The 26,610-nt window shown below is 38.7% G+C and overlaps 2 protein-coding genes across 6 annotated transcripts in view; both read right to left on the reverse strand.

Moving 5' to 3' along the window:
- Positions 1 to 404: 404 nt before the first annotated feature.
- TM4SF19 (transmembrane 4 L six family member 19) lies at positions 405 to 23,233 on the reverse strand. Of its 5 annotated transcripts, none has more exons than XM_042232779.2 (6): positions 13,069 to 23,233; positions 8,615 to 8,815; positions 8,134 to 8,211; positions 6,059 to 6,228; positions 5,626 to 5,809; positions 405 to 544 (listed from the first exon to the last, which is right to left on the reverse strand). In XM_042232779.2, exons 2-5 carry the CDS (start codon positions 8,792 to 8,794, stop codon positions 5,629 to 5,631), a joined length of 609 nt encoding a protein of 202 aa, XP_042088713.1. In that variant the 5' UTR covers positions 8,795 to 8,815; positions 13,069 to 23,233; the 3' UTR covers positions 405 to 544; positions 5,626 to 5,628. The 5 variants fall into 5 exon arrangements, with proteins under 5 accessions (XP_042088713.1, XP_042088714.1, XP_060275170.1 ...); XM_042232780.2 differs by lacking the exon at positions 405 to 544 and adding an exon at positions 814 to 1,056; XM_060419187.1 differs by lacking the exon at positions 405 to 544 and adding an exon at positions 1,177 to 1,706.
- The window catches only part of UBXN7 (UBX domain protein 7), a 57,025-nt gene continuing 48,375 nt past the window's right edge, over positions 17,961 to 26,610 (reverse strand). The window contains exon 11 of the mRNA XM_004003007.4: positions 17,961 to 26,253. Coding sequence (XP_004003056.1) covers positions 26,092 to 26,253 — 162 coding nt within the window. The 3' untranslated portion in view covers positions 17,961 to 26,091. The remainder of the gene's footprint in view (positions 26,254 to 26,610) is intronic.

Here is a 26,610-nt window from a genome sequence, read left to right on the forward strand (position 1 = left end):
GTCTCCACCCTCACCATCGTGTGTCTCACCTCCATGCTTTTGAGCCTTCTCTTTCCTCAGCTGAGGAAACGCTCCCTTCACTCTTTAATGGGCTAACCATTTCAAGAATCAGTTCAGACATGACTGAAGCCTTCCTTCATCTCTTGACAGATTGCCTCAATCTCTCATTATTCCTGGATTGACCTCTAACATGGTCCTTACCGTATGACATTCAAAGTATTAGTCGATGTGTTTCCCTAACCTGACCATGAGCTCTTCAAGGACAGGGACAGGCCCAAAGGCAAGGATCATGCCTCAGACATGGAGCACACAGTGGGTACTCAGTATATACCACTTACTGAAATGCACTGAACACTGGTGGATTAGTCAGCTCAGGCTGCCATAACAAAATACTACAGGCTGGATGACTTAAACAATGGAAATTTATTTTCTGGAGGCTAGAAGTCCAAGATCAAGGTGCCAACAAGGTTGATTTCGACTGAGACCTTTCTCCTTGTCTTGCAGATGGTTACCTTCTGGCTGTGTCCTCACGTGGCCTTTTCCTCTGTGCTCCCATGGAGAGACAGATCTGGTTTATCATCTACTTTCTTTTTTTCCCACATCTTTTTTTAGCATATACTAAATACTCAAAAATATTTATTTCTATCTCTGGACTCCATTTAGTGTACACACTGTTGTAATTATTGTAGTTTTACATTAGCTTTTAATATCTAGTATAGTCCCACCTCATTGCCTTCTCCTTCAGAAGTTTCCTGGCTATCCTAGATTGTTCATTTTTCATGTGAATTTAAAACCAGCTTATCTAATTCCATATCCTTTTCCACCAAATGTCATTGGTGACTTTATTAATCTTGTTAAATTTATAGATTAAAGGGCATTCATATTTTATGATGTTAAGTCTTCTTATTGAAGTTCATGGTATGCATTTATATGCAAGTTTGTGTCCAGTAATATTTTTAAGTTCTCTTCAATAAATATTTCACTTTCTTGGGACTTCTCTGGTGATCCAGTGGTTGGGACTTCTCACTTTCACTGTCAAGGGCCTTGGTTTTCTCCCTGGACAGGAAATGAGGTTCTCACAGCCACACGGTATGGTGCAGCCAAAAAGTAAGTAAATAAAGAGAAACTAAAAGATAGAAAAAAGTGTTTCACATTCTTGTTATGTTGGTAGCTATGTTTTTTTTTTCTTTTTGTTTTTAATATAAATTGAATTTCCCATCTCCATGTCTGTTAACTGTTTGGTATTTGTATACATGAAGATTTTTCATTCTGTATATTTATTTTGTACCTAGATATGTGAAGTTCTTATTCTTTGTAATATAATTTGAGTGCTCTAGATGTGCAATCATATTCTCAAAATATAATGGGAACGTCACCATCTTTCCTATTTTATATTTGTTAATTTCCCTTTGAATACTTGCTTGGGCTAATACCTCAAGAACCATATTAAATGATAATGATGATAGTGAGTATCATCTATTTGGAACTTTAGTGAGATTGCTTCTAGTATTCCTCCATTAAGCATGATGCTGACTTTTAAGTTGAGATAGTTATGTTGTATTATGATAAAGAGGGAGGTGTCTTCTCATTTCCTTGAGTTTTATTAAGAATGTATGTTGAGGGGCTTCCATGATTGTCCAGTGGCTAAGACTCTGTGTTCCCAGGGCAGGGGGCCAGGGTTCGATCCCTGGTCAGTAAACTGCATCCTGCATGCCACAATTAAGAATATGCATGTCACAACAGAGATCCTCGGATTGTAGCTAAGATTCAGTGCAGTCAAATAACTAATTTTTTAAAAAAAAATTAAGAAAAGAAAGAGGATGTAAAGAATGTATGTTGAATTTTATCAAATGCCTTTTCAGACTTTATGAAGAAAATTATTAGGATTTTTTCCTCCTTAAATCTATTATTATAGGTGAATAAACTTTCTGAAGCTTAATCATGCTTTTATTCTGGAAATATACTACATTGTCATTTTTATAGTATAATTAACATATGACATTATATTTGTTTCAAGTGTACAACATAATGATTTCATATTTGTATATATTGCAAAATGATCATCACAATAATTCTAGTTAACATTGGCACTATATGTTAGTTACAAAAATTTTTGGTTTTGGTTTGTTTTGTTTACAAAAATTTTTTTAAAGATTATTGTCTTAGGAACTTTATGCACTACATATTAGTAGTCACATGTTATACATTCCATACCCGTGACTTAACTATTTTATAATTAGAAGTTTGTACCTTTTGACTCCCTTCATCCATTTCTCTCACTCCCCAGCCCTATGTCTGGCAACCAATTGTCTGTCACTGTATCTGTAAACTTGGTTTGGTGGCTATTGGTTTTTTTTTTTCACTTTACAATACTGTATTGGTTTTGCCATACATTGACATGAATCCGCCACAGGTGTACATGAGTTCCCAACCCTGAACCCCTCTCCCACCACCCTCCCCATATCATCTCTGTTGGGTCGTCCTAGTGCACCAGCCCCAAGCATCCTGTATCCTGTATCAAACCTAGACTGGCGATTCATTTCTTACATGATAGTATACATGTTTCAATGCCATTCTCCCAAATCATCCCACCCTCGCCCTCTCCCACAGACTCCAAAAGTCTGTTCTATACATCTGTGTCTCTTTTGCTGTCTCGCATACAAGACAGCAATGGTTATCATTACCATCTTTCTAAATTCCATATATATGTGTTAGTATACCGTATTGGTGTTTTTCTTTCTGGCTTACTTCACTCTGTATAATCAGCTCCAGTTTCATCCACCTCATTAGAACTGATTCAAATGTATTCTTTTTAATGGCTGAGTAATACTCCATTGTGTATATGTACTACAGCTTTCTTATCCATTCGTCTGCTGATGGACATCTAGGTTGCTTCCACGTCCTGGCTATTATAAACAGTGCTTCGATGAACATTAGGGTACACATGTCTCTTTCAATTCCAGTTTCCTCAGTGTGTATGCCCAGCAGTGGGATTGCTGGGTCATAAGGCAGTTCTATTTGCAGTTTTTAAAGGAATCTCGACACTGTTCTCCATAGTGGCTGTACTAGTTTGCATTCCCACCAACAGTGTAAAGAGGGTTCCCTTTTTCTCCACACCCTCTCCAGCATTTATTGCTTGTAGACTTTTGGATCGCAGCCATTCTGACTGGTGTGAAATGGTACCTCACTGTGGTTTTGATTTGCATTTCTCTAATAATGAGTGATGTTGAGCATCTTTTCAGTTGTTTGTTAGCCATCTGTATGTCTTCTTTGGAGAAATGTCTGTTTAGTTCTTTGGCCCATTTTTTGATTGGGTCATTTATTTTTCCGGAATTGAGCTGCAGGAGTTGCATGTATATTTTTGAGATTAGTTGTTTGTCAGTTGCTTCATTTGCTATTATTTTCTCCCATTTTGAAGGCTGTCTTTTCACCTTGCTTATAGTTTCCTTTGTTGTGCAGAAGCTTTTAATTTTAATTAGGTCCCATTTGTTTATTTTTGCTTTTATTTCCAGTATTCTGGGAGGTGGATCATAGAAGATCCTGCTGTGATTTATGTCAGAGAGTGTTTTGCCTATGTTCTCCTCTAGGAGTTTTATAGTTTCTGGTATTACATTTAGATCTTTAATCCATTTTGAATTTATTTTTGTGAATGGTGTTAGAAAGTGTTCTAGTTTCATTCTTTTACAAGTGGTTGACCAGTTTTTCCAGCACCACTTGTTAAAGCGATTGTCTTTAATCCGTTGTATATTCTTGCCTCCTTTGTCAAAAGATAAGGTGTCCATAGGTGTGTGGATTTATCTCTGGGCTTTCTATTTTATTCCATTGATCTATATTTCTGTCTTTGTGCCAGTACCATACTGTCTTGATGGCTGTTGCTTTGTAGTAGAGCCTGAGGTCAGGCAGGTTGATTCCTCCAGTGGCTATTGTTTTAAATTCCATATATAAATGAGATCATATGGTATCTGTCTTTGTGTGACTTATTTCACTTAGGTCCATCCATGTTGTCACAAATGGCAGTATTTCTGTCTTTTTTTGGTCTGAAGAATATTCCATTGTGTGTGTGTAGTATAACTTCTTTATCCATTCATCTATTTATTTATTTTTTGGTTGTGCTGGGTCTTTGATGCTGCATGGGCTTTTCTCTAGTTGCGGTGAGCAGGGGCTACTCTTTAATTGCAGTGTGCCGGCTTCTTATTGTGGTCCTTCTCTTATTGCAGAGCACAGGCTCCAGGGCACCTGGGCTTCAGTAGTGGCAGCACGTGGGCTCAATAGTTGGGGTTCCCAGGCTCTAGAGCACAGGCTCAATAGTTGTGGTGATGAACTTAGATGCTCCTGGGCATGTGGGATCTTCCAGGACTAGGGGTCAAACCTGTGTCTCCTGCATTTACCAGCATATTCTTTACCACTGAGCCACCGAGAAAGCCCTCCATTCACCTGTTGATAGACACTTAAATTGTTTCCATGTTTTGGCTATTGAAAATAATGCTGCAACAAACATGAGGGTGCAGATATCTTTTTGAATTAGTGTTACTGTTTGCTTCAGATAGATACCCCAAAGTGGTATTGCTGGATCATGTGGTAGTTCTTTTTTCAGTTTTTTGAGGAATCTCCATACTGTTTTCCATAGTGGTTAAACCAGTTTACATTCACATCAACAGGGCACGAGTTCTTTTTTCTCCACATCCTCACTAACATTTGTTCTTTCTTTCCTTTTTGATAATAGCCATTCTAACAGGTATAAGGTGATATCTCATTATGGTTTGTACTTGCATTTCCCTGATGATTAGTAATATTAAGCATCTTTTCATGTACTTGTTGTCTCATCCTCTTTTTATAAGGATGCTAGTCTTACTGGATTAGGGTCCCACTCTTATAACCCCGTCTAACCTAAGTTAAGGCTTAGGGCTTCCCTGGTGGCTCATTTGGTAAAGAATTCTCCTGCAGTGCAGGAGACTTGGGTTGATCCCTTGGGAAGATCCCCTGGAGGAGGGCATGGCAATCCACTCCAGTATTCTTGCCTGGAGAATCCCCATGGACAGAGGAACCTGGAAGGCTACAGTCCATGGGGTCACAGAGAGTCAGACATAACTGAGCATCTTTCACTCATTCAGCCTTAGTTTGCTTCTTAAAGGTCCTATCTCCAAAGTCACATTGAATGCTATAGCTTCAACCTATGAATTCAGGAGCCACAAAATTCAGCCTTATTAACAAGCTGGTGAACTTGAATTTGGAAGATAGGGGCTCCAGTACTGACTTTTCCTGAACTTAATTAAGTGCTTTTGGGCGGCACGTCCATTATCCTCCAGGAGCCTCAACTTCATTTCTAACATGTGGCCAGTTTTACGGGGCTGTTGAGAAGCTGAAATGAGATCATGGCTGGAGGACATTTCATGGACTATAAGTTCCTACACAATAATAATGATTTAACTATTTCTTCCATTAATATATCATCTTGCAGTAATTGATTTAAAATGCATTGTATCATTCAATATATATGCAAGGAATCATTGTTATTATTGCCACATGACTTCCTAAAGGGAAATTTGTTTATAATTCGTACCCTCTCTTCCAGGAAAGGTTCGAGGCAGCACATGATGAAAACACTCATGTATGAGAGGGCATTACCTGTCACTTCTCACAGAGGCTGCAGAAAAGGCCCAGGAAGCTGTTGATGAAATGAATGACCACCAGGAGAATCTGGAGGAGGCTGATGCACAGAAGGGTGGAGAAGAAGCACACGTGCCAAACGACAGCTTTAGAAGGCTCCAGGCAGACAGAGTTCCAGAGGGAATGGTCATACAAATAATTCCTGTCCCCAAAAATAAGGAGACCAGGGGTTGGAATAAGTAAGAAAAGTCCAAGCAACCTCAATAGAAACCTGGGTTCACCCTCAGCTCAGGTCATAGGATTAGACTTTTGAGGGTGACTCTTTCTGTATTTGCAATTTTCTAAGAATCAGAGAAGCAGGATGCTAGAGTACGTGACCAAAAGGGGTTTGTAGCCCATGTGTGTCTTTCTCTTTCCGAAAAACTGCAAATCTGCGTTTCCATCCATTTACCTGTTATGTAGGTCTTTGAATGGGTAACCATGTTTCCAAGCCTGTGTCTGATTGAAGGGTGAGACATCGAACATGCAAAAAGGACCATCTTTCAGGGCTACTCCAGAAGTGATAAAGCAAATCAAGGCTCCAAGCAAAGCCAGGCCACTTGACAACAGAGCAGTAAGCATCTACACGAGGAGAGAAGAAACAGTGAGCCTGAGATGGGGTCATGACTCAATGACTAGGTGACTTGTGGGTCGATCTGGACAAGTCTCACTTCTCTGGTGCTCAGGCTTTCCCCAGTCACGGGGATAATTCTGCCCACAGCACCTCCTTGAAAACATAACCAGGGTAGGGTTGGTTGACAAGGGATCACTGAGTAGAGCCAGGAAGGGGTGGGAAAGAAGGAACAGAAGGGGGAAGGGGGAAACACTGGCACCTGGACCAGGCAGCAAGCTCAGCCTGACTCAACAGACTCTTCAGAGCTTCTCAGCAGATTGGCATCAAAAACTTGTACACTCAGACTGCAGTCATTCAGTCCCTGGCTTAAAGGGTCAGACTGGTTATCCAAGCCCCACTCCAACCCTTTTAAGGGAAAGCTATATTTCTTCAAAAGTTCCAAGCTGCCATCCATGATTCCTCTCTTTCTCAAATCAAGGAAGGAAGGGAGGAAGAAGGAGAAGAAGAAAGGAAAGGAGGGAGGGAGGGAGACAGAGACACAGAGATGGGGAGACCAAGTCAGAGATTACACTCTGAAATGACTTGAGTTCTGTCATTGTACTTTTCTAGTCTGTGCACCACTCATTTCCCTCCCAAAAGATAGCAACGTGTTTATTTCCTTGGCAGGATTCTAACTTCCAAATTGGTTTCTTTCTCAGAGTACTAGATTTTTTTTTCACCTTCCAAAAGAACATATTTTAAAAGTTTAAATAAAACATATATATATATATATACACACACACACACATATATATATACAGAAACCATATATAGTTTTTATATAGAATCATAGTCATTTTCCCACTGATGTCAAGCTGGTTTAAAACTCAGGAGGAGCCAAAGAAAGATGCATACTAACTTTTGACTCTTAAGTTAAAAGATTCAAGATGAATTAGTCTGACATAAGCCTAGGATGGTGATTCTGGAAATATGGTCCCTGTCCCAGCAACATCACATCACCTGGAAACTTGTTAGAAATGCAAATTCTCCTCCCTCCAACCCAGTCCCATGGAGTCAGAAACTCTCGGGGTGGGGAGTGCCAGCAATCTGTGTTTTAGCACAGCCTGCAGGAATTCTGATGCACGCATTCAAATCTGAGGGCCACTTGCCTAGGAGAAAACCAGACACGACTGAGAACAGATAGTGAATGAGATGTGTGGGTGTTTATATTTCATTCTTTAACATGTAATTCTCAGTCAGCGGGGTTCCCAACATGTGGGTTGTAGATATCAAAGCAGACTGTAGATTTACTGTAAAAAGGACACAGATTCATGTGTCTGAGGCTGAATAAGCAATACACCTTATACACTTACGTACTAAGATATTTCAAATATATATAGATGCTGCTGTAATTAATAAAGTGCACATTTATTCTGGGCCTCAGTTTCATTCTCTGTGAAATGGAGAGGTTAGACTAGAATCTAGTCATCAGATCTCTGGAGAAACTCTAAAAAAAAAAAATAGCCAGGAAATTTTCTATCAATGACATATGACTACAAGAATGTAATTCATGTCCCTATTGTTCAACAGGCTAAAACTAATAATAAGAACAGCTCATGTATAACTGAATCACTTTGCTGTACTGTAGAAATTAACAGGACATTGTAAATAACAATACTTCAATAAAATACATTTTAAAAGAACAGCTCCCCACAAATGTGTAGACATTCATGGTTCATTAATATTCCCTGGACTTGGTTCTCTAACCTCTCATTTTAACAGAAGGACCTCAGGTTCAAAAACCTTGCCAGAGAGCTTAGGGCTTTTAAGAAGTATGATCAGGACCTGACTTCATACCCCAAAACTGACTCTGCCTCTAAGTTGTAAAATGTGGGGACATTCTAGCTCTTAGAAGAGTAGAATTGGGTTCTTACCCTTTGGCAGGGCCCGATCTTACTGAAGCAGCCATATCTCCAGCCCATCAGGGAGATCAGGGTAGCTGCAGTGAGAACCTGGAAGAAGAGGGATGTGTGTTAAGAAAATATTAGGTAATTTACATCTCTAATTGCCACCTAAGGCTGTTGAAACAGAGTGGTTGGACATCTCATATGGACTTAGTTATCCAGTATTTCCCAGAGGGTTTGGCTTTGACTGTCAGGACCCAATTTTGAATGACTAGCCTGATGTGATTCCATGGATGGCAGCGTTCACACCCAGCCTATCTAGTCCAAAATCCAGCAAACTTTGATCAGTCTTCTAGGGTCTTCTATCCCTTGGAGTTGCTATAGATTCACAATCTGTTAGTTCAAACTTATTTTCAAGAAATTACGAAACTCCTTCCCTCACCCTGACTTTGTTTCTCCACCCCTGGGGGACACTTTGGGAATTCACACTCAGGGAACCCTGGACACTTACCATGAGGCCTCCTCCCCAAAGCCCAGAGCCCAGCATGGCATGCCTGCCAATGAGGCCCCTCAAGAGGTAGGTCACATCCCAGTTAGGAAACAGGAGCAGTGTGTTGGTCACAGCAGCAAACAGGGCTGTAGTCCCGAGGCTCAGCCCCAGAATGCGGGAGCAGGTCCGTGAGCATGCCATCACACAGGAGAGGACAGTGTCCTGGAACCAATGGAAGCAGGGTCATGTAGCTCTGTTACTGGGACTGACAGGTAGGGGAAACCCCCAGAGCACAGGGCGGGGTGTCATCCTCTTGCTCTGTCCTTGAAAAGTTGTCATTTTCAAGGTGTCCATTGTCACTACTTCCATTCAACATCGTACAGGGGATCTTTTCCAGGGCAATAAAATAAAAAGCAGCAAAAGCCACAGATACGAAAGAAAGAAGTAAGAATGTCATTAGTCACAGGTAACATGATTATCTGCATGGAAAATTATAAGGAATCTATTAAAAAGTTACTAGAATGAACAGGTGAGTTTAGCAAGGTTACCAAATAAAAAATTAAATACACAAAAATCAATTGTATTTCTCTATATAAGCAATGATAAATTATAAAATTTAAAAGAATATTTATAATAGCATAAAATATTAATAGAAAATACAGATAAATTTAACAAAATCTGTGCAAGACCTGTACACTAGAAATTATAAAACATTGCTGAGAAAAAGAAAACCCAAATAAATGCAGAGATAAACATGCTCACGAATCAAAAGACTCAATATCAATGCAACCTCAGTCAAAACCCTACTAGAGTTTTGTTGTAGAAATTGGCAAGCTGAATCTAAATTTACATGGAAAAGCAAAGAACCTAGATTTTTCAAAACAATTTTGAAAAGAAGAGCAAAGTTGGAGGACTTATATCATGTGATTTTAAGACAAATAAAGCTACAGTAATCCCACAGTGAAATAATGGTGTATACAGACATACGGACCACTGGGACAGACTGAAGAATTCAGAAATAAAGTTATACACATATGATCAAATGATTTTTGAAAAAGATATTTTAGTGGGAAAAGGAGAATCTCTTCAACAAATGATCCTGGAACAAAAATATGTATTTTGCCTATTACTGGAAACCTTATTCAATATTTACCTTGAAGTGGACCATGGGATCTAAAATCTAATACAATTTTTTTTTTAAGTAGAGAAAATCATTGGGATTTTGGATTAGATAAAGATTTATTAGATAGAATACAAAAAGGGTAATCTATAAAAAGTGAAAAATGACTTCAAAATTAAAAATTTTTGCTCTTCAAAACTACCATTCAGGGGAGTTGCCTGGTGGCCTAGTGGTTAAGGATTCTGAGCTTTCACTTCTGTAGCCTGGGTTCAATCCCTGGTCAGGGTACTGAGACTCCTCCACAAGTCATGTGGCAGAAAAAATCCCCCCAAAATAAAAACACAATAAGCTACTGATACATGCAACAATGTGGATGAATCTCAAAGGTATCTTGCTAAATGAATGAAGCCAGAAAACTACTCAGGGTATGATTCTGTTTATATGAACTTCTAGAAAAGGCAGGACTATAGTCTAGTGATGGGATCAGTGATTGCCAGGTGCTGGGAATAGAAGAGGGGGATTAATATAAGGGACATAAGGAAAATTTTTGAGGTGATAGAAATGTTCTATATCCAGATTCTGGTGAATACCACAACTACATATATTGGCAAAACTCACCAAATTACTCTTAAAATTTGTGAATTTTATATTTTAATTATATATCAATAAAATTGATTAAAAATTAAAATATTGTGTCCAGATAGGTTGAAAAATGCCTCCTCTACACTGTTACTTTTAGCCATTTCTCCCTTTTAAATTTTCACTGATCTGTGAATTTTTTATGTATATGAATTAGAATAGGATTAGTATTTGGTAGACTCAGGTCAGTGTGAATCTGAAAAACCCTATACCATGACATCTCCAAGAAGGGGTTTGTTGCCACTTTGCAATTCAGTTACATGTCTGTCTCAACCTTAAGGCTCTTGACACTCCTCTCCTAACAGATAGCTTTGCCCATAATCAGAAAATATGTGTGGATCAGAGCCTCCACCCCAATCTCCCTTTTACATATAAACATATAAATAAATATATAATATTTCAGAGTTAAAGAATTAAGCATAATGTATATATTTGCCCTTACCAGTTGTGTGGAATAATTGAACAACATCCATGTAAACACAACTGGTTTACAAAATGGATTCTTACCACTAAGAAATATTACTATCATCTTCCAGTACTCCTTCCTGGGAAAGACTATCTAAATTTTAATTTTATTATACCTTTTTAAAAATGGTTTTACAAATTATGAACTTAATTAAAAACAAACAAACCACCTTAATTAGCCTAGGATTTTTTATTTGTCCAGACTTCATCTTTTATAGAGACTGGTGTCAGACACAGCATTGAGAAGGCCATTTGGGTGGGGTGCGAAGGGGTGGGGTGCTCTTATGCTGTCAGCCCCCACCTCCCACATTCCCCAGCCTCCACAGTCCTTGGTGATCTTTACTTCCCCTAATCTCAGAGCCCAAACATCTCAGCGGCTCCTCCCAGCAGGGAATATCCTGATGCAATTGCTATTATTTTAGCGGGATGAGTTGCCTTCACCATGTGCCCTTTCCACTGGGTTTTTGCTCTCTAAGCCATATTTCTCACGGTGAGTAAAATAACTTGTCCCTGATACAAGCAAGTTCAGATCTCTGTGGAGGGGGGGGCACACGTTGGAGCAGATGGGGGTAGGATATGGAGGAACAGTGGCCCTTTCCCCAGAGATACAAGAGGCCTAGAGGGAAGGGGAGGCACGAGGGATCAGGAGGGATGGCGTGTCCCTTCCCCTACCCCATCCCCCAGCGGACCACCATGGAGCCATCTTTTTCTGAAGTAGTCCTCCAAGTTGATATGGTACCGGCTGTTTCCTCCCTAGGTTTGTGGTCAGGAGACAGGGCGCCTGTAAGGTAACAACTCCTCACCCCCAACAGTTTGTGATGCAGCCTCCCGCCGGGCTCTCAGTATGTCTCCAATCCAGAGTGAACTAACCAATCCAGGCTGTTAGCAAGTTAACCTACACACCTCCCAGATGACTGACATTTTGTTAGGGGCCCAAGAAAGGACTGGTGTGTGCCTGGACTTGGAGACACACTCTCAGGCTGGGAGAAACTTCTGTTCAGGAATACCTTCAGCTGCTTTTGAATCATTCCACCTATGAGTAAGGCCTGTCTAGACATAGATCACTGACATGGACAAACCCCTAATCTCTTCTATGGACATATTTCCAATCTGGAGTTTTAGAAGGGAAACTAATGGGTTCCCTGGTGGTTCAGTGGCTAAGACCTCATGCTACCAATGCAGGGGGCCCAGGTTCCATCTCTGATCAGAGAACCAGACCCCACAGGCCAACTGAAAAGATCCCTCGTGCCACAAGGAAGATCAAAGGTCCCACGTGCTGCAACTAAGACCCGGTGCAGCTAAATAAATAAATAAGGGAAAGGAAAAGATATGAACATGCAGAGGAAAACTAAATTGAGCGTGGCCTTTGGGATGAGTGGGATTCAGAGGATCCTGGCTGTCCTACTTCTCCGCTCAAAGCACTTGTGCTGCTGCGGCATCTCACAGGGCAGTGGCTCAGTTTGAATTTCACTTCCTCCCTCTGACTTTGTTCCTCTAGAAATCACAGTATTTTTAGAAATGCTTCCACAAATGTGAGCCAGATTAGCAGAGTTTGGCCAATTGGATACGTGAAGAGACAAGCCAGGTCATAAGGTCAAACTACCACCAGACCTTAGGGGAGGCCCTGATCTAAGCTGAGATCTGGGGTAAGTGAACAACTCATTAGCTAGATGTCTGGGTAACAGTTTTAAGTGATCAGCTAAGTCATACAGAAGAGCTTGTAAATTCTGTGTGTCTCTAGATCTACCTTACTTATTACTTAGCCAGCCTTTTTATCATTCTTTCATCAGTCAAATATTATATTAAGTGACCACTGTCTGCCAAGGCACTATTCACTCTGGTGAACCAGAGACAACCTCTTCTCTTGAGGAACTTAAAGTCTGGCGGGGACACTAACCAGGCAATGAGCAAGTACTGAGCAGAACTGTCCAACTGAAGGTGTGATGGAAGCACCGAGGATTGCCTAATTCTGCCTGCAGAAGCATGCAGAGCCTCCTGGAGGAAGTGCTATCCAAACTAACACTTGACAACAAGGTATCAGATGGGCAAAGTTTGGAAGGGAAAAGTATTCTAAGCATGTGTAAAGGTTTGAAGTTGATAGACTGAGGCAGAGAGATGTTAAATTGCCTGAAGTCATACAGAGCTCAGCGGCTGAGGCAGGTATCCTCTGGATTAGAAGTTTGTGCTTTTAAAAGCTAGACCAAACTATTAGCTGGCCATCCCCTCACTGGGCCCTTTCATTTCTGCTTACCTGCTTCCAGTGGCAAGAATCAGGATGAGAGACAGAGAACCTGGAAAAGGGCTCCGTGTTCAGAGTGGGCTTAAACTCCTGTGGCCTCAGCTGGGACTCCTGCAGGGCTGGAATGCAGGTTGTTCTTTCAGGACGCCTACAATGGGCCAGGGAGGCACTGTTTATATGCAGAGGTCACCCAGGCGGGTGCATGGTGTGGAGACATGCCCCCACAATACTGCCTACAGGTCTCCATCAGGGAAGCTTTCCTCTTCTGAAGAGCCCTCTCCTGATGACCCACCCTCTGCTCATTTTCATGTGACACTAAGAAAGGAACCAGGAGGCATGGCCTCGTGAGCTGAAATGCCTTAGTGAGTCAGAGGATGGCACCCATGAGAAATATCTTATCCTCCTTTCCCAAGCAGCAACAGTGTTTGACACACTATCTGCCCATATCTGTTTCACTCTCTGCAAAGTTTGGGCTCTGAAAAAAACAGCACCAAGCAGGGCAACCATTTTTTTTCCTTATCTCCTCCCTGACTTTGCTCTTCGCTGTGCTTCCTTTAATAGCTTTTTAACTTTCTAACTTTCAAGCTCCAGGCCACCATCATCTTGTACCACCATTTTAATAGTATAACAGTACTTGCTATAAGTAAGCCATTGGGTTCAGAACAGAAATACATTCTAAAATCTGAATGATATCTGACAGTTTGCCATCAAACCATTCTAATTGCCTAACTGAGATGTTCTGGTGGCTCAGCGCCTGCAATGCAGGAGACCCCAGTTTGATCCCTGGCTTGGGAAGATCCCCTAGAGAAGGGATAAGCTACCTACTTTGGTTTCCTTGGGCTTCCCTAGTGGCTAAGATGGTAAAGAATATACCTGCAATGCGGGAGACCTGGGTTTGATCCCTGGGTTGGGAAGATTCCCTGGAGAAGGGAACGGCCACCCACTTCAGCATTCTTGCCTGAAGAATTCCATGGACAGAGAAGCCTGGCGGGCTATAGTCCATGTGTTCCCAGAGTTGGACAGGACTGAATAACTTTCACTTTCTTTCATGAGATGTTCTAACAGATACTGTATGTAAAATCCTTTTGCTGAAATCCAAGAAAATGAGAGGGCTTGCATCTTATGCTGTGAGAGGAACCTTGCCTCTTACTTCTCAAAATAAACTTGTGAGGTAGGTATCATTTTGTAAATGAGAAACTGAGGCCCAGATTATTACTGAGGCTCAGTGAAATACGCAAATTCACATAGCTAATAGGTATTTGTAGCAGAAATTGAGACCCAGATCTCTTAGATGCCAAAGCACTTTAGCATTGCCTCCAAGAAGCTAGTTGGAATTTGGGTTGGGAAAAAAAATCTCAAGTATCAATGCGTGGGGCTATAGAGTATAGTTAGATGACATAGGATCATTTCCCCAAACTCACTCACTGTTACTCTGAGCAAGTCAAATTCCTCTGGGCTATAATCTCTTCATATGCATGATGAAGCTAATCTAATACTTATTTTACTTGCTTTAAGTCTGTTGTGAAGATCTAATGAGATAGTTTGTGAATGTGTTTTATAAGGTGAATAATATTTGTTCTTAATATAAAGTTTTGTGAGTCCTCAGCCTAGTATCTTCTATCAAAATTCAATTCTCTGGGTGACATAAGAATTCACTTGGGCTCTAAATGATTCCCTTTTATCATGAAAATGGAAACTGGATCCTATTTAATGAACTTTCCCAGAGTGGCTTACCAGCTTTTGTGTCAGGTACATATACATCTGCATGCCCAGAAATTTCATAGAAAGCATAGAAAGCTTATATACAGTTTAAAGGAATATTAATAACATAATTTTCCTTCTCATACATATGCACCAAGGGTGTTCTCAGTATTGTTTGTTTTCATCATTAGTAGAATCTCTGTGCAGTGACTCCAGCCAGTGCATGAATTCATTCATTAATCAAGCGATTCCTGAGTTCCTACCGTGTTCTAAGCTCTATGCTAGATTCTGAGTCTACACAGCAGAGTAAGATACAGCAGCCCCTGCTCTCATGAATCTCAACTGTGGGGGAAGAGGCATATAAATAGCATAGGTAAGTAAAAATGAAGTGGAAAGTGGCAAAGATTTTTTAAACAGGACGTGAAAAGCAGGGACCATGAAGACTGATAAATGGAACTTAAAATCTAAAGAACCACTTTCAAAAGACATTATGAGAGTGAAAAAGCAAACTACAGATAGGAAAAAACATTCACAATATATATGACAAAGGTCTCATGCCTGGAATTATAAAGAACTCCTACAAACCAGTGAAGAAAAAGACAAAAACCAGTAAAAACTGGGCAAATGACTTCAGCAGGCACTTCTCAAAAAGGATCACCAAATAGCCAATTAGTACATGAAAAGCTCTAACTCATTAAGAAAAGGCAAATTAAAACCACAATGGATACTACCAAACACCTACTGGAATGGCTTAAATTAAAAATATTGGTAAGAATGTGAAGCAACTGGAATAGAACATTGCTGGTGGGAGTGTAAATTAGTATGACCACTTTGGTTAACTGTTTGACAGTATCATTTACCAACTATGACATAGCTATTCCCATCCTAGGTATGCTCCAGCAAAGGAAAATGCTGGAATTTGACTTTAACACCTTAAAGAGCTAAACTTAGTTTAGGCTGGTGAGGGCAGTTTAAGTCTTTGTTCCTTAGGGTAAATTTGTGACAAATAATTAAATGATTAATCTTATGAACAAGACTTCTTTTAGAAACTATATACTTGCTATAAACATACTAAGTAAGGCCAGCTTAGGTCAAATTCTTCACTCCCTTTTGGTAAGACCTCTATGGTCACAGAGGCCTGGTCACTGCTGTGACAGAACATTATCTTTTTGCAGATATGTTAATGATATTAGAGGTTGGCTCTATTAGAGGAACAGCTACTAATTATCACTTGGTTGGTGATACTTCTACGGGGAAGCAAACAGGAAGCAAACAGGGTGGGAAAACTATTTGCCTAATGCCATAAAAGGCTTCCCAAGGCTGAAAGGCTTTCAAAAACAGAATAGATGTTCCATCCTCAACTGGAGGTGGGATTTGAGCAAGGAATAAAGGAAGCTGAGAAGATGGAATTCACTGGTAGAAGGGAAAAGGAAAAGATGATTACAATCAGGCCAGTCTTTCCCAAATAAGAGTGACAGACTCATCAGCTTCCTTGTGGGTGGGTTTCAGCCTCAACTGACAGCTGACTAAATAAGGAAGCACATTTTCCTTAATTGGAGAGAGAGAAAAAAGGAAGATTAAAAAATGTTGAAAGGGTTGCCATTTATACCAGTTCACTGAAGAGGAAGTCTGGGATTTTTTTCCCTTTTTTTCTTCATTAGTATAAAAATGTAACAAATACTCAAATTAAGCTTCCATCTCCAGCATCACACTGAAACTGTTCTTAGTCTCCAGTGACTTCTTGACTATTGAACACTTGACCCTAGACAGAATTAGACATAGTTGGCGACTAGATGCTTCTTGAACATTCTCACTCTTGGCTCCCTTGACAGCTCACTCTGGTGTTTCTCCTCCTCCACGGGTCACATCTCCTAGACTGGGCCTCTTCATGTTGGTAATCTCCAGGCCTGGGTTCTGGACCATGTTCTCTTTCTCCCTAGTGACCTCATTCTTTCTCATGGCTCTAAACTCCATCTGTAACACTGATGATTTCTAAAATCTCCTAAGTTCAGTTCACCTCTCCTCCAGGCATCAATCACGTGTTCAACATGCTGTACTACACCTGCACTTGGAAGTGCCACAGTGAACACATCCAAAATGATTTTCCCACTAAATCTGCTTGATCCACCAGTCTGTCTGTCTCAGGAATGACATCACTACCTACCCACTGCCTGAAACGTGTCACTCTCCATTTCTCTTTCCCTCACTGCCCCACATCTAATCCAACAGTTGTCTTTACATTTTTACTTTAGAATGCATCATACGCTACACCGAAGTTCCATTGCTATTACTCTAGTCCAGGCAATTTCCACTTTGTACCCTAATCACTGCAACAGTCTCTTTTCCAGTTTATCTTCATATTCACGGCTTCTCATTAAACTATGAACAGTATATGTACTCTTTACCAGGCCTAATGTGTTGTATGATCTGGCTTTTACATATTTTATGCCACTCCCTTTGCTTACTACATGCCAGACACATTGGCCTTCCCTCAATACCTCAGACACATCAAGAACTTTCCTGCTCCACAGCCCTTATACTTGTTCTCCTTGGAAATTTTCCAGCTTTTAGCATGGGCCCCTTTTTCATCCTTCCTGTGTCAGCCTAAAAGTTGACTCCCCAACATATTATTTAAAGCAGAAATCTCTACTGGCTCCTGTCCCGGTTCTGTTCATAGTGTTTGAATAAAATCTGTTATTTTTTTCATTTGTTTACCATCTGTATTCCTCACTGAAAAGGAGGTTCTCTGAGGGCAGGGACTGTGTCTGTTTTGCTCATCACAATCTCTGTAACTCTTGGCTTTTCTCCCATTAATTTAGTAATTACTTTTTTCCTTCACCTAAGCTGAGTCCTTAGTCATTAGTCACTGTTGGTCTGAAAGACTAGACTCTATGTGACGTATTCATTGGACTGCCAATACGTCAAATATATAATCTTAGTTTCCTTACAACGCTATCTAACCCAACAATTTCATGAACAGTTCAGTCAACATTCATAGAGCTTTTATCATGAATGTTCAACATATAACTAAGAGTAGAGAAGAAGCTAACGTACGTTACCCTTGATAAAAGAACTAACCTTTGTCAGTAAACATCAGTGTCCTCAACATGAGAACATGAGGGCAAGCAAACCCGAATTGTATTAACAAAAGCATCAACAGTACCCAGTCTTACCTCACAAAAACAGTAACGCAAAAAAACTAATACTGAAAAGTTTTTGATTTTATTTCCAAGATCAAATATTACAACAGGACATTTACATGTATTTATAAAAAAATGCAGCAGTTGAATTTATAGATCAGAGGTTTCCTTGAGTTTGGTCCCTCTCTCAGCACAGTGAGCTGATGTCTTCGAAAGACTCCCTTTCCCTCCCCCACCCCAAATGTCCCACCGCCCCCTCCCCAATTCAAGTTGCAGTATCAATATAAAGTTAACTGGGTACAACACAGCAAGAATATTCACAATTTGGTACAGCCAAAACCAGAGGATCACCAAGGGAAAGACCCTCACTTTAGACATTATTTACCTATAGACCATGTGTGTCTATAGATATCACACCCAGTTATCTAAGATTTCCCTGGTTTTAGAGCAAGTGGAAGTTCCATTGAGTCTTAGCCGGCAGTTACAGCTCTGCTTTATCTAACAGCATGTTCTTCTCCTCCTACAAGTTTATATTTTCTATGGTCTCCTTATGTCTTCAAATTTAAGGCTTTCCCTAGCACCTTTATTATCTCTTACTAGATATACAGGAGGGTCTGTCAAGTGTCTTGAACAAAAAAATTTAGCGGATGATCCTGTCGCCCCTTTCTCACTGGTCCCAAAGCCTTCTTCCCACTCTTGAGAAGAACTGCAGAAACAAATGATCTCTCCTAGCACCATGGGATTAAAGCCCTGAAAATTGAGAACTATATGTTATGTGCATTTTAGGGAGCACTTGCCAGAAACACTACAATAGGAGCACTGTCTCTGTCCATTACCTTCTTGGATTCAATAACCAAGTTACACTACAAATTAAATTTAGAGCTTGTCCTGCATTAACAATGCAAATCTCACTGAGACCACCACTTTATCCAGAATAAGTTGAGTATACAAACATCCCAGGGAATTTCTAAATTCCGTTAGAAACTGCTTGAGAACACTAAAGCAAATACCCTAAGTTGACTTCACTCAAGTCCCCAACCCACCCTCGTCCCTATCCCCAAATTCCATTCCTTGATTAACTTCTCCGAGTAAGATGGGAAGTGAGGTTTGGAAAATGACATGAAAAATGTTGAAAAAACACAATAGTGAAGACACCAGAATTGGACATTCCAGATGATTCAAAACGCAGTTAAAACTGAACTCATACAAAGCATGCAGAGAAGCCTACAAACACTCCTGAGAGTTTCCATGGAACAATCAATACCTACTCTCTTTCTTAAAAGGTTAAAATAATAATAATAAAGACACCAGATGATTAGAAGTTGTTAACAATCAAAAGGAAAACCGTTCTTAAAAAAAAGATTCTTAAAGGAGTGAATAAAATTATTTCTAAGATTCATGCCAAAGCTTGGCTGGAAGCCCCTCAAAATCCAAGTATCATATAAGCATCAACCTGTACTCATTTCTCTACATCTAAGACTAGAGGATTATCTCACAGCTTTACTGTCTGTCTCCCAGCAAGTTATAAATAGTCTTTCCAAATCTAAGGGACAAACCTAGGAAAGGAACAAGGCCCAAGTCCCCAAAAAGGTTAAGATAAACAGCCACTACAAGCTTATTACTAATTAGCTGAAATGTGGAGGTCACATACTACTTTCATTCTAATTAGCAGGTAAGAGGGGATTTTCTGGTGGCACTGGTCACTCCATGTGAGGTTTAACTTACAGGGCAGTTAAATTATCAAAAAGTTACTGTTAAGAGCATATGATTAGTGTCAAAATCCTATTTATATTTTGAATCACACCATTTATTGATATTTTTCATTATTAAGAACACAGAAGCTTGAGAAAAGCATACTATAAAACCATTTTGTTGAAAACAGAAAGATATCCAACTGAGCATCAACACTCCAATGTCATTAACTTGAATATGTCCTGGTGACATGTACTAGAGTCAGCGACCTTGACAAAGGAAAAAAAAAAGCAGAATGGCAGGGAATGGTTCCAGACCGAGAATTTCTCTCCCTTATCAGTTAAGATGCCCATATTGAGTCTATGAAAAAAACCAAATAGAAAAGACTTTAAGGAGGGGAGAATTCAATTCCAAGTCAGAATTTATCTAATGATTTGAAATGTTTCCCATTTGATTTATCATTTCTAATAAATGAGTGATTCATGGTGGCCAAGTTAGATTAATAATTTCTTTCAATGGAGATAAAATTTTTCTTACATTAATTAGAGCTTATTCTTCCAATCCATAAACCCAAGTGACTTTATAAGGGATATAAAATCTTAGGGCATTTTGATCTCTGTAGAGGAAACACTATTAAGCAAACAACAAAAACTTGTTGTTTGGTGCAACAGAATTAAGTACAACAAGGCAAATGTCCATATTTATAGATTAATATGTGATTGTTCTTAGGCAAAATACTACCATCAGTATTTATATCTCTAATCCTACAAGTAAGTCTGGTTATCTTTTGAAAATGCTTTACAGAAATACTAAATTATGTTTTATTAAGGTAGTTCATATTAGATTGCTCAACTCTACTTTGAGATCATATGTCAAAGAAAAGCCTGTACCAAAACTATTATGTTTATGAGAAAGACTGAGATTCTAAGCAATACAACAGCATTCCATAAGCTAAAGAAGGGGGAAGGGTATCATGGACTAGCTATCCTATACTTGGAATAAGGATTCCTATGTAGAGAGAGAGTTATAAAAAATGATGTTTGCCTCAAATTCTTTCCTGGTATATTAATTTATAAAAAATGAAAAGTTATTAAAAGTCAGAAATGGAATTTCTTAAACATATCCAATTTCATTAAAAATCATGACATTTTCTGAGAACAGATGTCAAAAATCAAGAAGAGAATGGAAACGTAAAGAGAAAGTTGTATTAAAAGATTTTCTAATTAAGGGTCTCATTACATTCAATAATTTAATCACACAATCATTTCATGGGAAAACTACCAAGCTCATCATAATCTCTATTTAAAAAAACGCTAAGATTCTAATCTGTCTCTCTAGCAGGACTGACACATAGGTGAATCAAAGACCAAAACAGCCATCACTGAAATACAGAATTTCGACATATCAGGAGAAATCACCACACTGGCTTGGTGTTCTATGTTGGTTATTTTCAGTACTACAGAACATTTTTACCACTATTCTAAAATGTATACAGTGTAATACTAAGTTTCATGGCAAGACAGTAAGTAAAATGCTAAGCAAGGCAAATAAATGAAGTTAAATATTCAAAGTACACAGCTGTCCTTAAGTGGCTTTTATCAAGGCTTATGTTTATTGGAAAATTGCTATGTTCACCAGAAGGGTGGGTTCTTCTTACTATCATTTAGTTTTACACAAGACTTTACTTACTCATCAACCTCCATTCCGTGATTTACTATTGAGTAATACTTCTGAGTACTATTTACTCTCTCTCTTTGGCTCTAAATGAAAGAGACCCAGAAAGACAGAAAATGACACCATGGAGATACACTCTATGGGATAAGAAATACTTTTAAAGGTCAACCTAATTCGATCCTGAAAAACCTGTTTCTGTCAAAACCAAGTGAATTCTACAATTTACACAAATCAATTTCCTAACAACTGCTTAGTCAGTAAACTGCTTTGTTTAAGCACACATAAAGAATTAAATTTAACTCTGGCTGTCAGTGAAATGATTGGTTCTTATTACATTTTAGTCACACTCAACACTGATTAGGAAGACAGCATTAAGTTTTAATTAAAAGTAATGAATTGTGTTTAAAACGTCATTAGTAAACCTGAAACTATTATACTCTCCTTCTGGAGATTTCAATCATCACAGTATGGGTAGATCAAGTTACTGGACAAATGAAACCTGGACACAGGGAAAAAAGCAAGAACTGATTAATAAGAATACTTTAGATTACTCTAGGGATTAATATATAAAATAAAAGGAGGAGACTCAAGAGCATTAAATTTTGGAGTGGAGAGGATTCAGAGATAATATAATTCAGTGGTCTACAATCTGTGGGTTCCCAGAGTCTCTGGAAAGGGTCTGCAATTCCACAGGCACACTTATATTTTCTCCACCATACTTAACCCCACAACTCCCCACCACTGCCGGATTTTAATGTTACAAGACCTTTTACTTGATCAGACTAAGAACTATTGATCTAGTCCAATTCTCTGTTAATTAGAGGCAGAGATGTAACCCAAGTATACTTCATACCTACATACAGTGCCCCTTCTGCATATAATATACAATACATTTAATGTGTACCCAGGAAAAGAAGTTAAATCTTCCCTTTCCAGTAGCAAGTGGCTCCCTCTGGTATTTTCCTAAATGTCCAAGAGATCCCTGCTCGCTTAAATCTTTAATCCTGGGATCAATACTTCTTTCCTAGTAATGTCTTATTGTTATACGTCACACCCTAAATCTAGCAGTTTCAAAAGCTGGTACTAAAGAATACAGGGGAATCAAAAGAAAACGTGTTTTGCCACTTTTCAGTTTTACTTCCCTAAATAAAACTTACACTATTTTTTACCTTTTCTAAACTTCTATTGTAATTATGGTTCAGACTCAGGAAAGTAAGTGTTTACATGTTCTATTATCTCATGTGTAGTGTGTCTCTCCAACTGGATAAAACAGGCAGGAAGCAGATCTTAGATTAAGGTTTTTCCAACTTTGATTAAGGACTCAAATAACTGTTAACTTACAGAGTCAAGGAAGTAGAATTTTATAGAAGATTTAAAAATACACACACAGAATGTTCAACAATCTAATATAGATGGGATATAGAAAAGATAATTGTATCTTTTCTGAAAAATGGTTAAAAAAAAAAGTTGATAAAATTCTTTTTTATCCTTTTCATTTTTTTCTTGGCAAATAGTGCCATAGTTATTTTCCTTTCACATTTTCATCAGTGCATCATTTTTAAAAAACAATTAGTAATCAGCTGCTGAAAATAATGGTGTAAATAAGACTATATAGGCATAGTACAAATCTCACAAGCTTTAAGGAAACAAAACCAAATAACTTACAGAGCCAAACAATGAGAAGATAACCTTTTGAACAAATTGATTCCTGTTGTAGGAGACCACAGCACGGGAGTGAAAAAAAGCATGAATGCCAGCTCTGATTTTGCCACTTACTAGCTGTGACATCCTGAACAAGTTCTCTGAACTTCAATTTTCTTACTTATCTATAAAACGGGGAAAATATGCATTTTGTGGAGTCCTTAGGGAGATTAAAGAAGGAAATGCACATGAAGCACTTAGTACTTGTTAGTTACTCAAAATTACTTTCCTGTTCTTTCCCCATTTGGCTGTTCTCTTCTCTGGTCCCTTCATAAATCAAATTCAAATGATTTCCTGTTACTTTCCTCCCTACTAATTTTCATTTCATCTCCATATATTTGTCTTCTGTCATCTACTCTCATCAAAGCCTAGCTTGTTCTTTTCCTTCCTACCTTTTAAGGTCTCTTTCAAGCTGTTTCCAACACCTATGAGGAGTGACTATTTTTACCTAATCTTACTAACTTCATTTTATCTATTCAATAAAACCTCTCCTCCAAAGAGCTAAGGAATTTGCAGAGAAAATGACTTACTAATAAAGTGTATTAAGTTCTTGAACAAAGCACAATCCATACTCTTCCTGTGTACAATTCATAATGCCTTCCTTGTAGGCCTGTATACCAAACCCAGGATAATTACACTCCTGCCTCAGAATAAAATAAAATCCTCTACATCTTGTACTCTAAAAACCCCTGTTTTATTTAAGTTGGATCAATATCTCATGCCCCATCTCTTTGATATGCTTACTTATATCACTTTGATGTGGTCATCTCATAGTAATCAAAGTTGAAAAAGTTACTTTGGTTTCTTATACATGGATATGCCAGAGCTGAGCTTATCAGAAAGAACTACATCTTATCATTAATGAACATGTTGTCTTAAGTTTTCTAGATATGTTTTACAAAGAGAAACTAGTAGGTAAAAGAATGAAACAGAATCCTATGGGGAAAATTCTTGACTTCATATTTTTAACAGATTTGGACTTTAGCTGTGACTCTGCTGAGAGTGGAGATAGGTGCCATCACAGCACCAAAGCTGAGCATAACCTCACCTCGTACCCTGTGCCTCCCTGAATTTTTAGATTTTTGACCTTGTCTATGACCAATAGTTTTTTTTTAACCCTCTAATGCACCTTTGTATATAGCTCTGTTCTTCAGATAGCAAGTATATTATCCAAGTTCAGAGAAACAATTGAGGAATTAACATGAAAACCATGCTTCCTCAATAAATCAGAAGCTGCTAGTTAGCCTCGAGAGCCTATGAAAATACACCAAAGTGGTATTACTCAGTCACCAATCTAAAGAGAGAACTTTGACTCAAGGTATAAATGAAATTGTAATTATATAAATATATTTATAAATATTTATACAATTATATACTTATACATAAGCACTTACACAGACTTAGAAAAAAATGTAAGAACATTAATTCAAAAGGACTCACTGAAGAATAAACAGAATTTTCCATGATTTCCTTGAGGACATACATAACTCATTCTTTAGGGAGGGTCCCTCAAAGTCCAACCATTAGAAACCGTATTCTCTAATTGTGTACTAGCAACACACAAGCATTTTTTTTTAAATCCCCCAGTTGCCAAGAGAGTGATCTTAATAAAATAGATGGGAACCTAAAGGTCTCTGAGTAATAGCAATTTATGTTCCTCAAGTAGAAGAATCAATCTAAATCCCAATCAACAAAACAGGTTCACTCTGTATTATGATTTTATAACAAGTTAAAGTTCTGATTTTGCCACCAGAATTACTACTACCCGTTCAGAGGACTCTAAAGCTCAAAATAAGAATTGAGCATAACGTGAAGCTGGTAAGTCTAATCGTATTACAGATTCAAGACAACCTCTTCTAAATAACACTGAAAAAAGCGCTCACCAACTACAATTTGAATGTAGCTTTTGTTGGCACAAAAAACTCACACCCGAAAATTACAGGTAATCTTCCCCACTTCCATTACTAAATGTTGTCTTATGAACTGATTTTAAAGGTCCTCCTATTAGAGCTAAGTTTTCAGTTTTGATACCTTTTGTAAAAAACTGCATGAGGAATTAAGCTCATTCAATCACCAGAGCCTTTCAGAGACAGTTCCAACCAAGGGTAAAAGATAAATCATTATTTCTAACCAAAGGAACATGGTTAGCAACTCTCAGCTTCAACTTCTTTTTCCCCCAGGGCATACATTAAGTATGCCTTAAAGCACATAGGACAATCAATAACCATAGTGGTTACAACTACAAGCCATTGTACTCATGATTACTGAACAGCTGCCTTCCTATAGATCACTTCTGGACCCAAACAATGGAAGGGCCAAAGGAATTAATATGCTGTACTGGCAAGTACCTTCCTATTCTAGTCACCACAACGTGCTCACAAAATGTCCATTCCAAGATTAGCAGGATCAAGATAGTTTATAGAGTAATAACGAAGAAAGCTGTCTCAGGCTAGGATATTGAAAGCCACTCCATGCTACTCACCCTAATTTAACACTCTTTCTGTCAATAACACATATCATGGAAATAATTCCAGATGGCAGTTCTTTGAGAAAAATATTAAATATAATGAGCAGTAATTATAAAGGATGCTTTTTCCATGTAAACAAAAGCCTGGGCACTTTGTTACGTGGTATTTCCTACATGAACAACAAAACAAAACATGTGTTAGAGAATTTCTTCTCCCTACTAAAAAAAGGGCTTACAAAACAGAGAGGCTGTTCTTATTCTGAATCTGGCCATTCCTTTACCAATGGAGTCTGAAGAGTAACATTTCATTTGATCCCCTAAAAGTGCTGTGTAAGAGACCACTTATTGGAACACACATTTCCTGCTGCCAGTACTAGGAGGTCTTATCCTAACACTTCCATTTGGTCACCAGATTAGGTAAGAAAGAGAGAAAAAAGTAGGAAAAAGAAGGAAATGGGAGAGGAGGAAAAAAAGGCAGGGGGGGAGGGCGGGAGGTGAGGCTGATTACAGGAGAGAACAAGAAACAGAAGAGAAGGCAGGTGACTTGCTTGCCCAACTTTGGCTCTATGGTCCTATGAGCCAAAATGCATACTCAGTGACATGGTATCTCACAGAAAAAGGGAAAAAAAGGGGTAAGCTGAGAGAGGTCAGGCCATGATGTTAATTTCTTTCCTGTACAAAGACAGTCTCTTGAGGACAAAGGCCTGCCTCCTGTAATGTAATATCATAGTCCAGATGAGAGAGTTTCCTCCGAGGGAAATTGGTGAGAAGTTCAAAACGTTCATTTGGATATCCTTTAGACTGGACATGCTTCACCAAAGCCTATGAAAAACAAGAGAAAAGACAAAGTTGTTAAATGGGAACACAAGACAGAACATAATGAATAATTAAAAAATATACAATATTCATTTTTATATCAGATAAGATGTAAGTTTAAGTTATAAAAACTGAAGCTTACTCTTGTAGAAATGGCAATATAACACTTTGCATGGGGAGATACTAAACCTGTACTCAATAATTAATAGCCAGTAAATGACATTGAAGTGTTCAGGGTTATTACTGTCTCATCAACAAACAAACCTAATTTCTGATTATAAAATTATTATCCTCATTTTTAAACATTTCATTAGTTTTCCTTCCTGCTATTTATCAGGGAAGATGCATCCTTCATCCTAGTTT

The sequence above is a fragment of the Ovis aries genome, chromosome 1 (assembly GCF_016772045.2).
Source record: "Ovis aries strain OAR_USU_Benz2616 breed Rambouillet chromosome 1, ARS-UI_Ramb_v3.0, whole genome shotgun sequence".
Taxonomy (NCBI): Eukaryota; Metazoa; Chordata; class Mammalia; order Artiodactyla; family Bovidae; genus Ovis; species Ovis aries.

Excerpts from the sequence above, each read along its gene's own strand:
- TM4SF19 (XM_042232779.2), bottom strand. The coding sequence starts at position 8,794 with ATGGCATGCTCACGGACCTGCTCCCGCATTCTGGGGCTGAGCCTCGGG. Across the intron at positions 8,212-8,614 it reads TTTGGGGAGGAGGCCTCATG|GTTCTCACTGCAGCTACCCT; the intron begins GTAAGTGTCCAG and ends CTCTTCTTCCAG. Across the intron at positions 5,810-6,058 it reads TTCAAAGACCTACATAACAG|GAATTATTTGTATGACCATT; the intron begins GTAAATGGATGG and ends TTTTGGGGACAG.